We start from the raw sequence: 13001 nt of genomic DNA on the forward strand, positions 1-13001 counted from the left end.
GACTACTGAATGATAAAGATGAAGTTTATTAAACGTCAATGATCTTTGAACTATCCAGTTGATTGGAGAGGGTTACTTCTGGTGTCTGCATAGTCCTACCTTGTTGTGGAAATTGGGATTAACCAGGGAGAGGGGGGGGAAAAACTAGTTCAAGTCTGCCAATTTTTTTTTTGAGGCATTATGAGTTATCAAGCTCTCCAGGAATGTGCTTGATTACACTGGGAGCAGGTGACAAATTTCTACTACGTTTTTCTTGCAATTGTCAGATTTTTTTTGTCCTACCCAGGAATAAACATGCTCAACAGGTGGGTGGGTTTCAAGTCCCCCACCATCAAATGGAGAGGGGGAAACATGATCTCAAACTGCAAGTGCGATGCACTAGACACAAAAACCTGAAAACAGGAGGGTTGGGAGCAGATATGGCTCCCCACAGACTGATATTAGGTGGCACAGTAACATCTAGCTCAGTAATAATATTAATCACCAAATTTATTCTAACAGTCTGCTGAAAGGTTTTAATTTGGCACATTGAGAACAGAGATTCAATGAAAGAAAAATAATTGCTTATTGTAATTCCTTAATGACTGCCAAATGAAAGGTGTTGAGTTTAAGATAATTGCAGTCATTGGCAGTACGGAATTTGAATATTGTTGAAAAGAAAAGAGTACTGTTTGATTGGCAGAGGCATTGCCATGGCGAAAGCAATAGGGAACTATGGGCTGCACAAGCACCCGGGTAATTCAGAAAAAGGCGGAAGACCCAAAATAGTCCTTTTGTTTGTTGAGAACTGGTCCCTGGATATGAATATAGGTCACTTCAAGCAAGCGTAAATGAGCCATGTTATGAGTTCGACTCGTTATCTTTATCAATAAATTATCCAACCCATCTGCACCCTTTTCTCCTGCAGCATAAATTGTTGTGATCGTTTCACATTTGGCATTCTTTTGTTTGTCCTGATGAGTATGATTCTATGATTCTCAGTACAAGACAAAAGGCTTCAGCAACATGTCTCTATTCAGCAATATTTTACGATACTTGCTTTTGTGGCAGATACTAGCAAAGGAAGTGGACTCTCATTGATTATGAAGTCAACATATTCATATAATAACAAATATTTAACTAGACAATTTTATTTTTACTGATGCCAAGTGACAATGTGAAGGATTATGCAGATGATATTAAAGTATTGAAGCCAACCAAAGAAATAATATTTTGACAAAATAACCTATTAAACTGAAATTCACAAGCTGGTGGTGGTTGGGGGTGGGGGGGGGGGGGGGGGTGGCTTGATGTAAGGGCACAAGTATAGCAGCACAGTGGCGCAGTGGTTGTCACGCCAGCGACAAGGCGCTGAGGTCCCAGGTTCGATCCTGGCTCTGGGTCACTGTACGTGAGGAGTTTGCACATTCTCCCCGTGTTTGCGTGGGTTTTGCCCCCGCAACCCAAAGATGTGCAGGCCAGGTGGATTGGCCACACTAAATTGCCCCTTAATTGGAAAAAATGGATTGGGCACTCTAAATTTATTAAAATAAATGTGAGGGCACAAGTTTGGGGACATTGGTAACGGCTCCTCTGCCATTCTCGGCAGCCCTGTACTCCACCAGCTCGGTGATAGTGGCGATCCTGAGAGTCTGGGGGCAGTGGCGGAAGCATAGGGGAGTGGAGGGAGTGTCGGTGTGGGCGCCAATTTGTGGTAATCACCGGTTTGTCCCGGGGAGTCTATATGGGACATTTCAGAGGTGGCAGAGAGCAGGGATTGAGAGGCTTGGGGATCTGTTTATTGATGGGAGCTTTCCATGTTTAGAGGATTTGGAGGAGGAGTTTGAATTGCTGGGAGGGAATGGGTTTCGATATCTGCAGATAAGGGAGTTTGTACGAAGGCAGGTTGCGACCTTTCCGCTTCTACCGCCACAGGGGATATAGGACAAGATAGTTTATAAAACGGGGGTGAGGGAGGGGAAGGTTTCAGATATCTGTAAAGAACTCATGGAGTGGGAGGAAACTCAGATAGTTGAGCTAAAGCGTAAATGGGAAGATGAGCTGGGAGGGGAGGTAGAGGCGGGTCTGTGGGACGATGTTCTGAGCAGAGTTAACAAGTCCTCATCATGTGACAGGCTCAGCCTGATACAATTCAAAGTGGTTCACCGGGCACACATGACGGTGGCCCGGGTGAGCAAGATATTTGGGATACAGGACAAGTGTGTGAGGTCTGCGGGAGGGCCAGCAAAGCATGTCCATATGTTTTGGGCATGCCCAAAGCTTAGATCATAGATCATAGAATTTACATTGCAGAAGGAGGCCATTCGACCCACCGAGTCTTTAGCGGCTCTTGGAAAGAGCACCCTACCCAAGCCCACACCTCCACCCTATCCCCATAACCCAGTAACACCACCCAACACTAAGGGCAATTTTGGACTCTAAGGGCAATTTAGCATGGCCAATCCACCTAACCTACACATGTTTGGATTGTGGGAGGAAACCGGAGCACCCGGAGGAAACTCACGCACACACGGGGAGAACGGGCAGACTCCTCACAGACAGTGACCCAAGCTGGGAATCGAACCTGGGACTCTAGAGCTGTGAAGCAATTGTGCTAACCACTATGCTACCGTACTGCCCATGGGGGATACTGGCAGAGATTTGAGGATGTCATGTCCACGGTACTAAAAACAAGGGTGGCGCCGAGTCCAGAGGAGGCGACTTTCGGAGTGTCGGAAGATCCGGGAGTCCAGGGTGCGAGAGAGGCTGACGTTTTGGCCTTTGCCTCCTTTGTAGCCCGGAGACAGATCTTATTAGTGTGGAAGGACTCGAAGCCCCAAAATCAGGGGTTTGGGTTAGTGACATGGCCGGGTTTCTCAGACTTGAGAAAATAAAGTTTACCCTGAGAGGATCAATGTTAGGTTTCGTCTGGAGGTGGCAGCCGTTTATCAACTTCTTCAGAGAAAACTAAACTGTCAGCAAATTCAGTAAGGGGAGGGGGGGGGGGGGGGGGGGAGTTAGGCTATTTGGTGTTTAGAGTAGGCGGGAACAATGGGAAATGGAGGGATGTATTACGCATTGAACTATGTGTGCATTTGTTTATTGTTATAAAATCATAAATGCCTTAATAAAATATTTTAAAAAGAAACTGAAATTCACAAATTTATTTATTTAAAAAAAAATTATTTTACGGGATATGGGTGCCGCTGGTTAGGCCAGCATTTATTGCCCATCCCTAGTTGCCCTTGGTGGTGGTGAGTTGCCTTCTTGAACCGCTGCAGTCCTTCAGGTGTAGGTTCATCCACTGTGCTGTTAGGGAGGGAGTTCCAGGATTTTGTCCCAGCGACAGCAAAGGAACAGTGATACATTTCCAAGTCAGGGTGGTGAGTGACTTGGAGCGGAACCTCCAGGTGGTAGAGTTCCCAGGTATCTGCTGCTCTTGTCCTTCTAGATAGTAGTGGTCGTGGATTTGGAAGGTGCTGACTAAGGAACCTTGGTGATTTCCTACAGTGCATCTTGTAGATGGTACACAAGGCTGTCACTGTACGTCAGTCATGGAGGGTTTGAATGTTTTTGGAAGGGGGAGCAATCAAGCAGGCAGCTTTGTCTTGGATGGTGTCAAGCTTCTTGAGATTTGTTGGAGCTGCACTCATCCAGGCACGTGGAGAGTATTCCAGGACAAACCCAGGAATGGTGATAGTGCTGTCTGGGATATGGTCTGTAAAATATGATTCTGTGAGTATGCTGTCAGACTGTTGCTTAACCAGGCTGTGAGACAGCTCTCCCACCTTTGGCACAAGCCCCCAGATATTAGTATGGAGGACTTCAACGGGGACGGGTTTGCTGTTGTCGTTTCCTGGTTCGATGCCAGGTGGTCCGTCCGGTTTCATTTCATTTTTGTGTTTTTGTAGTGGTTGGAATACAACTGAGTGGCTTCCTTGGCCATTTCAACTGTCTGTGCAGAGTCTGCACATCCTCCCCGTGTGTGCGTGGGTTCCTCCGGGTGCTCCGGTTTCCTCCCACAGTCCAAAGATGTGCGGGTTAGGTGGATTGGCCATGCTAAATTGCCCGTAGTGGATAAATTGGCCTTTTTGTCCAAAAAGGTTACGTGGGGTTACGGGGATAGGGTGGGCGTATGGGCATACGTAGGGTGCTCTTTCCAAGGGCCGATGCAGACCCAATGGGCCAAATGGCCTCCTTCTGCACTCTAAATTCTATGATTCTGAAGTGAGCCTTTGTTAATGAAGCGAACAACTGACATATTAAAAAACCTGGTTTTCACTGCAATGTAGGGATGGAATTCTCCATGAATCTTTATTATAAGGTCTCAGAATTCATGAAAATGCTTTCATTTATGTCCATATTGGTTTAGCTCAGTGGGCTAGACAGCTGGTTTGTAATGCAGAACAAGGCCAGCAACACAGGTTCAATTCCCGTACCAGCTTACCCGAACAGGCGCCGGGATGTGGCGACTAGGGGCATTTCACAGTAACTTCATACTTGTGACAATAAAAGATTATTATTACTGGAATCCTATTGAATAGATTGGTACAATTTTCAAATGACAGTGGAGTTGGGTCGTGTTAGCGGAAGGTGTGATGGTGGTGGTCGGGGGTGGGGGAGGAGTTCGGCAGAGGTGATGCATTTTTCCAGTCACATTTATTTCACACCTGCACAGATTGTGATTTTTGCTGAGCTAAAATGAGTGAAAAAGTTAATGCAATGTCACTTACTAATTTGACTTCAATGTTTGTTGCGTTACCATCCAAGGAGTTTTCTACCAGTTCCTTCACTACATTAACAACAGAGGTTATTGTCTGAGAGCTGGAAAGAAGTCGAACGGTATCCGGTGGTAACTGTTGCATGATGGGTTTACTTTTACCAACACAAGCCTGTAACAAAATGCATTGCTTAGAAGAAAATACGGGATTGTCCTGATTACCAATAAGAAATTGACAAACCTGTGAAATCATAGTCTAAATACACCTGATCCGAAACTTTGTTTCCCACAAAGACTTGCATGATGAGCATGTTCAGACATAGGCTTTGTCTGCAACTAGTTAGAAATAGCTCTCTGTATTGCTAGTGTAAAGATTCATGGAGAATTTAATATTTTCCCTTTCCATTATTCTGGAAGAAACTTAAGATGTTTAAAGTTCCATTCATCACTGATATACTTTTATTGTTGACGGAACAAAAATGTTAAAAACATAGAATACGCATGCTGGCTACTCTGCTCAACAATAGATCCTTGTTGCTGGCTAGAAGGAACCCAGGGCAAAATACCAACAATAGGGGCATAAATAAACAGTAATATTTAGGTGCTGAAATTATCCCGAGTATATTTTTTAAATTGCAATCCTTTCCCAGTGATGGAGTTAAATGTTTTAAATAAGTACTTAAAATGTTTTTCATAATCAGTAGCCGTGGAACAAAGTATTCTGTGGCAGATAAATTGGTTTGTAATTTTTTCTCATGTTTATTATACTTGCAAGTTACATGAGAGATTGGAGAAGATGAATTGATCGCCTTAGAAAATGTTGTGGGTTGAGGGTGTGAGGGTTTGACAAGTGTTTGACAAGTTTTGTCAGGTGAAATAAGCAGATGGGGGCAACACAGTGGCTTAATGGATAGGACTGCTGCCTCATGGCGTGAGGACCCGGGCTCAATCCCAGCCCTGCATCATTGTCTGTGTGGCGATTACACATTCTCCCTGTGTCTGCATGGGTCTCACTCTCACAACCCAAAGATGTACAGGTTTAGTGGATTGGCCACACTAAACTGCATCTTAATTAGAATTTTTTTTAAAGGTTTAAATAAGAAGATACTGCTGCCACTGACAGGAGGGACAATAGCCACATTTCAGATGATGGGCAAATTAAGCATGAGGAGAAATCGACTTCCATAGTATCTTGTTGTGATCTGGACGGTACACGCTGCCTGGAGATTCAAGAGCAACTTTCAAAGAGAATTGGATGTATACTTGAAAAGGAAAAAAAGAATTGCAAGGCCAAGAGAAAAAAGAAAGGAAATAGGATTAATTGGATAGTTCCTCCAAAGAGGCAGCTCCAGCAGTGAGTCAAATGGCCTTTTTCTGTGTTGTAAGATTCTAAGTTGCTCACAGGTTGCTGTTGTTTAATTGGACCTTCCTTTATTTTTCCTTCCATGTAGAAGTGGAGCAGGGCAGAGGGCCACCTGCTTCCCATTTGGTAGCTCCCTTAATAATCTGAATGAGTAACTCATTGAATGGAATACATGCATTTTGAACATTTATTTCACACAGTCCATGTCCAAGTGCAGCAACACCTGGACAATATCCAGGATTGGGCTGACAAATGGCAAGTAACATTCGCGCCACACAAGTGCCATGCAATGACCATCTCCAACAAGAGAGGATCTAATCATCGTCCCTTGATACTCAATGACGTTATCATCGCTGAATTTCCCACTTACAACATCCTCGAAATTACTATTGACCAGAAACTGAACTGGACCAGCCACAAGATATACTGTAGCTTCATGATCAGGTCAGAGGCGAGTAACTCACTCCCTGACTCCTGTCCACCATCTACAAGGCACAAGTCAGGAGTGTTTTGGAATATTCTCCACTTGTCTCGAGTGCAGCTCCAACAACACTCACGGAGCTCAACACCATCCAAGGTAAAGCAGCCCACTTGATTGCTACCCCTTCTCCAAACATTCAATCCCGCCACTATCAATGAATAATGGCAGTCATGTGTACCAGCTACAAGATGCGCTCCAGAAACTTATCAAGGCTCCTTAGGCAACACCTTCCAAACTCACGATCACTACCTTCTAGAAGGACAAGGGCAACAGATACCTGGGAACCCCACCATCTGGAGGTTCCCCTCTAAATCACTTACCATTCAGATTTGGAAATTTATTGTCACTCTTTCAGGATTAAAATCCTGGAATTCCCTCCAAATAGTACAGCGGGTGTACCCACACCTCAGGGACTGCAGTGATTCAAGAAGACAACTCGCCACCACCATGGCAACAAGGGTTGGTAATAAATACGGGCAGAGCCAGTTACACGCACATCCAGTAAATGATTTTTTTAAAAATCTAGTTGGCAATGCTTATTTATTTTCATACTACTGCGATGCTTCTCTATAAAGTTATTAACAATAATAAGAGGTATAGGAAAGTACATCAAGCAAGTACATTTGCCAAACAGACGCAACTGTCTAAATACTGGAAATACGGAATCCTGGATCATACAGCAGCTGCAAAAGCATCCAAAAGGATTTATAAAAAGGCAAGATGTTTCACTTCGAGATTTACATCAAAACTGGTAGGTAATAGGATGGCTACAGGGCTCTTCAAATGAAATGAAATGAAAATTATTGTCACAAGTAGGATTCAAGTGAAGTCACTGTGAAAAGCCCCTAGTCGCCACATTCCGGCACCTGTTCGGGGAGGCTGGTACGGGAATTGAACCATGCTGTTGGCCTGCCTTTGTCTGCTTTAAAAGCCAGCTCTTTAGCCCTGTGCTAAACCAGCCCACACAAACAAAAGAAAGGCAAGCAAATTGATAACTGTTGGGAGTACAGGTGTGATCACTCTTATTACAAACAGACGACTAATTGTGGAATAGATTATAACCAGGCATAAAAAGATGAAAATTGCATATTATTCACAACAGGTAACTTGGCCAGGCTATCCCACAATACAAAGGTAAAATGTGGGTACAGTAGCTACAGAATGGGAGGGACAGTGATGAAATTTAAATGGGGCAAACTATCATTGGTATTAAGTTGATAAAGAGAGTTCAGGCACAGTCTCTTACATTTTCATTCAGTTTTTTGAATACTGTCTCGAAGGCCAAGGCAGAAAGTTCCGAGTGTGAACTAAAGGGGCGAGTCAAAAATTAAAACTAAGTGGAGATCATGATTAGCATGGTAGCACAGTGGTTAGCACTGTTAGATTTCCTCCTCCAAGTCCCGAAAGACGGGCTGTTAGGTAACTTGGACATTCTGAATTCTCCCTCCGTGTACCCGAACAGGTGCTGGAATGTGGCAACTAGGGGGCTTCTCACAGTAACTTCATTGCAGTGTTAATGTAAGCCTACTTGTGACAATAAAGATTATTAATTTAATTATTATGCTCCCAGACAAAACAGATTATTGGTAAAGCAATCACTTAGTTGCTTTGTTCTAAATACAGAAGTGACTGAACTGACAGCACCAAGTGCTGCAGATTAGATTGTCTCATATGGATCGAGTTCTTGGGACACTAGTCAATGGCTTGTAAAATAAATGAACCACTGGTGCATGTGCCACAGCTCCCTGCAAAACGCCGGTGAAACAAGTGGTGACATGGTTGCTGCAAGAATGAAGAATACCACAGATAGTTTCACTGGAAAACAAAAGCAGCAACAAAGCAGCAAAGAGAGCTGAGGATATTTTGAAATCACATGTGATTTGAGAGGAGCGAGAAAAGAATGAAGCCAAGAATAATGGCGCATATACAGCCGACGCACACTCCACTAGAGGAGAAATTCAGCAATGCAAAATTATATTTAGAAATTACGGTGCAGAAAGTAGGGTCACCAGTGCAAGATGGAGAATAAATATCATGCAAGTGGTTGTGAGAATGTCTAATCAGAATGGTAACTGTTAAAGCCCATGGGGAAAATGAACAGGGAAAGCACTTGTGCAGTGGAATTTGAATACTAAATTCATAATGAATAAAGCACTTCCTGCATTTAAACCTTCTCAAAGAGTAGCAGGAAAAGAGAAGTCTGCAACTTGAAGAATGCATTAAGAGATTGTGAAACGGGTTCAATTGTTTCAGTACTGAAATAACTTCCCAGCAACAAGAGAGTAAATTATTTTTAGTTAATTCACACAATTGTAAATTGAAGGGTGATCTTGGGTTCCAAAAATTTCTGCCAAAATTGTTTTTTTTGCTTAAAATTTGCACTTTTATTGGTATCATCATAAAATAAAGGAAAGTCTATAAAAAAGGTCTTGCGTTGGATATAAAATATGAAAACTCAATAAAAAACATTTCCAAAAAAAAAAGGTCTTCCAGTGTTTCTAGGGATCAAAGTGAGCATATATTTCATTAACTGGTATGTACAACTGTGAAGTGAAATCCCGGCTAGTGAGTGGCCGCAGGTATCCCCCCCTTCAGTTCGGTGGGCTGCATAATTGAAATCAGGCATGTGCACAAACCATGACCCCATGAATTAGATATAATACATTTTATGTGCGCTGAATATTTCATAATTTGTCACAGAAAATGCTTAATTGTTCATATATTAATGCAACTCATAAACCTCAAAAACCAACACGAAAGCTATCCAAAGTTGCTGCGTCACTCTGATTTAATGCTCATCGAAGTATCTGCTTTGTGTTTCCATAGCTCCCTTCAGATTTGAAAGCTGGCAAGCACGTTGGGCAGAACCTCCTGGAAATTTTATGACACAAGAGGAATGTTTCTTCACATATTTTTTTGGAACTGATATCACCTTGTTGCAAATCAAGCAAAACTGCCTCCCTTTCTGCTCAGTAACAAAATAATCCACCAACTCTCTTTTACCGTTTTGCTCTCGTCACCGATTTTCCTCTCTTTGGTTATGTCTTCTTCCTCTGTACTTTCTAATTTTGCAATTGATTCTCCTTCTTTATCACATCACTTCAACACAAAGCATTCGGGGCAAATTAAATTATCGGCAAAGGTAATATAAAAAGGGTAGCCTCCCACACCCAGTTGTGTGATAACCAAGACGGTCTCGCGGGATAGGGTAATTTTGCTAACTGCACATGTGTACCTAGAATTTGTAGGGCATACTGAATGAACTGGAGCTGTGTTTTGATTGGACGCAGAGGGAGCACATGATTCTCACAGTCAATGTGTACAATCAGCACACACTTTGCTTCAAATGTACTTGTTTTACGTGTATATCACTTCAGCCATCCTGGTAGGAAAAAAAAACTACATGGGCAGAAACTAGCAGAACCACTGCGTGGGCAATAGGCAACAAAATGTCTCACGGGACACACTCAGAATCCTGATGGGCCGTAGATTGCCAACCATTGGATGTACAGCATTTCCTAGAGTTGTGCAACCAGTTAAATATTTCAAAAATTGACAAGGACAAATACCTGAATTTAAATATAAATAATAGAGATGTCGCAATAGCTTTCTGGTGCAGCCAACCTAAGCACCATTTATCACACAAATCAACTGCTTTAAATACCGGTACTATACATTCAATGGAAGAAGTCTGTAAACCCTCCAGGGACAACACACCCGCGTGCCTGGTCAAAAGATGACTGAGATATCTTTGTACAGCAGGGCAGACTCCTCATTCATTCTCAGCACCTGCCGGACACTGATCTGGACAGAGTATGGACTTACTCCCAGTACCTGCTGCCGGACACTGGACTGGACAGAGTCCACACTCACTCCCAGTACCTGCTGGGCTGGACAGAGTCCACACTCACTCCCAGTACCTGCTGGGCTGGACAGAGTCCACACTCACTCCCAGTACCTGCTGGGCTAGACACTGTCCACACTCACTCCCAGTACCTGCTGGGCTGGACTGAGTCCACACTCACTCCCAGTACCTGCTGGGCTGGACTGAGTCCACACTCACTCCCAGTACCTGCTGGGCTGCACAGAGTCCACACTGACTCCCAGTACCTGCTGGGCTGGACTGAGTCCACACTCACTCCCAGTACCTGCTGGGCTGGACTGAGTCCACACTCACTCCCAGTACCTGCTGGGCTGCACAGAGTCCACACTGACTCCCAGTACCTGCTGCCGGACACTGGACTGGACAGAGCCCACACTCACTCCCAGTACCTGCTGGGCTGGACAGAGTCCACACTTACTCCCAGTACCTGCTGCCGGACACTGGACTGGACAGAGTCCACACTCACTCCCTGTATCTGCTGGGCTGGACAGAGTCCACGCTGACTCCCAGTGCCTGCTGCACACTGGGCTGGACAGAGTCCACACTGACTCCCAGTGCCTGCTGCACACTGGGCTGGACAGAGTCCACACTAACTCCCAGTACCTGCTGGGCTGGACAGAGTCCACACACACTCCCAGTACCTGCTGGGCTAGACAGAGTCCACACTGACTCCCAGTACCTACTGGGCTGGACAGAGTCCACACTCACTCCCAGTACCTGCTGGGCTGGACAGAGTCCACACTTACTCCCAGTACCTGCTGCCGGACACTGGACTGGACAGAGTCCACACTCACTCCCTGTATCTGCTGGGCTGGACAGAGTCCACGCTGACTCCCAGTGCCTGCTGCACACTGGGCTGGACAGAGTCCACACTGACTCCCAGTGCCTGCTGCACACTGGGCTGGACAGAGTCCACACTAACTCCCAGTACCTGCTGGGCTGGACAGAGTCCACACACACTCCCAGTACCTGCTGGGCTAGACAGAGTCCACACTGACTCCCAGTACCTACTGGGCTGGACAGAGTCCACACTCACTCCCAGTACCTGCTGGGCTGGACTGAGCCCACACTCACTCCCAGTACCTACTGGGCTGGACTGAGTCCACACTCACTCCCAGTACCTGCTGGGCTGGACTGAGTCCACACTGACTCCCAGTACCTACTGGGCTGGACAGAGTCCACACTCACTCCCAGTACCTGCTGGGCTGGACTGAGCCCACACTCACTCCCAGTACCTACTGGGCTGGACTGAGTCCACACTGACTCCCAGTACCTACTGGGCTGGACAGAGTCCACACTCACTCCCAGTACCTGCTGGGCTGGACTGAGTCCACACTCACTCCCAGTACCTACTGGGCTGGACTGAGTCCACACTCACTCCCAGTACCTGCTGGGCTGGACAGAGTCCACACACACTCCCAGTACCTGCTGGGCTAGACAGAGTCCACACTGACTCCCAGTACCTACTGGGCTGGACTGAGTCCACACTCACTCCCAGTACCTACTGGGCTGGACTGAGTCCACACTGACTCCCAGTACCTGCTGGGCTGGACAGAGTCCACACTCACTCCCAGTACCTGCTGGGCTGGACTGAGCCCACACTCACTCCCAGTACCTACTGGGCTGGACTGAGTCCACACTCACTCCCAGTACCTGCTGGGCTGGACTGAGTCCACACTGACTCCCAGTACCTACTGGGCTGGACAGAGTCCACACTCACTCCCAGTACCTGCTGGGCTGGACTGAGCCCACACTCACTCCCAGTACCTACTGGGCTGGACTGAGTCCACACTCACTCCCAGTACCTGCTGGGCTAGACAGAGTCCACACTCACTCCCAGTACCTACTGGGCTGGACAGAGTCCACACTCACTCCCAGTACCTGCTGGGCTGGACTGAGCCCACACTCACTCCCAGTACCTACTGGGCTGGACTGAGTCCACACTCACTCCCAGTACCTACTGGGCTGGACAGAGTCCACACTCACTCCCAGTACCTACTGGGCTGGACTGAGTCCACACTCACTCCCAGTACCTACTGGGCTGGACAGAGTCCACACTGACTCCCAGTACCTGCTGGGCTGGACTGAGTCCACACTCACTCCCAGTACCTACTGGGCTGGACTGAGCCCACACTCACTCCCAGTACCTGCTGGGCTGGACTGAGTCCACACTCACTCCCAGTACCTACTGGGCTGGACAGAGTCCACACTCACTCCCAGTACCTGCTGGGCTGGACTGAGCCCACACTCACTCCCAGTACCTACTGGGCTGGACTGAGTCCACACTGACTCCCAGTACCTGCTGGGCTGGACTGAGCCCACACTCACTCCCAGTACCTACTGGGCTGGACTGAGTCCACACTGACTCCCAGTACCTGCTGGGCTGGACTGAGTCCACACTGACTCCCAGTACCTGCTGGGCTGGACTGAGCCCACACTCACTCCCAGTACCTACTGGGCTGGACTGAGTCCACACTCACTCCCAGTACCTGTTGTGCTGGACCCTGGACTCCACGCACCTCCAAGCTGGCGGAAGCCCCGCCCCGATCGATTCCTCTCCAGGCTCCCTGCTGAT

General features: G+C 46.4%; 1 protein-coding gene across 6 annotated transcripts in view; it reads right to left on the minus strand.

Moving 5' to 3' along the window:
* pms1 (PMS1 homolog 1, mismatch repair system component) overlaps window positions 1–12973 on the minus strand; it is a 174339-nt gene extending 161366 nt beyond the window's left edge. For all 6 annotated transcript variants that reach the window (XR_005459750.1, XR_005459749.1, XR_005459748.1 and 3 more), the window contains exons 1-2: window positions 12916–12973; window positions 4713–4871 (exon numbers count right to left, since the gene is read on the minus strand). Coding sequence is in view for 2 of the 6 variants with exons in the window: in XM_038789157.1 (XP_038645085.1) it covers window positions 4713–4844 (132 nt within the window). In the remaining 4 variants the exon portion in view is untranslated. The remainder of the gene's footprint in view (window positions 1–4712; window positions 4872–12915) is intronic.
* Between the last annotated feature and the right edge of the window lie 28 nt (window positions 12974–13001).

The sequence above is a fragment of the Scyliorhinus canicula genome, chromosome 2 (genome assembly GCF_902713615.1).
Source record: "Scyliorhinus canicula chromosome 2, sScyCan1.1, whole genome shotgun sequence".
NCBI classification, from domain to species: domain Eukaryota; kingdom Metazoa; phylum Chordata; class Chondrichthyes; order Carcharhiniformes; family Scyliorhinidae; genus Scyliorhinus; species Scyliorhinus canicula.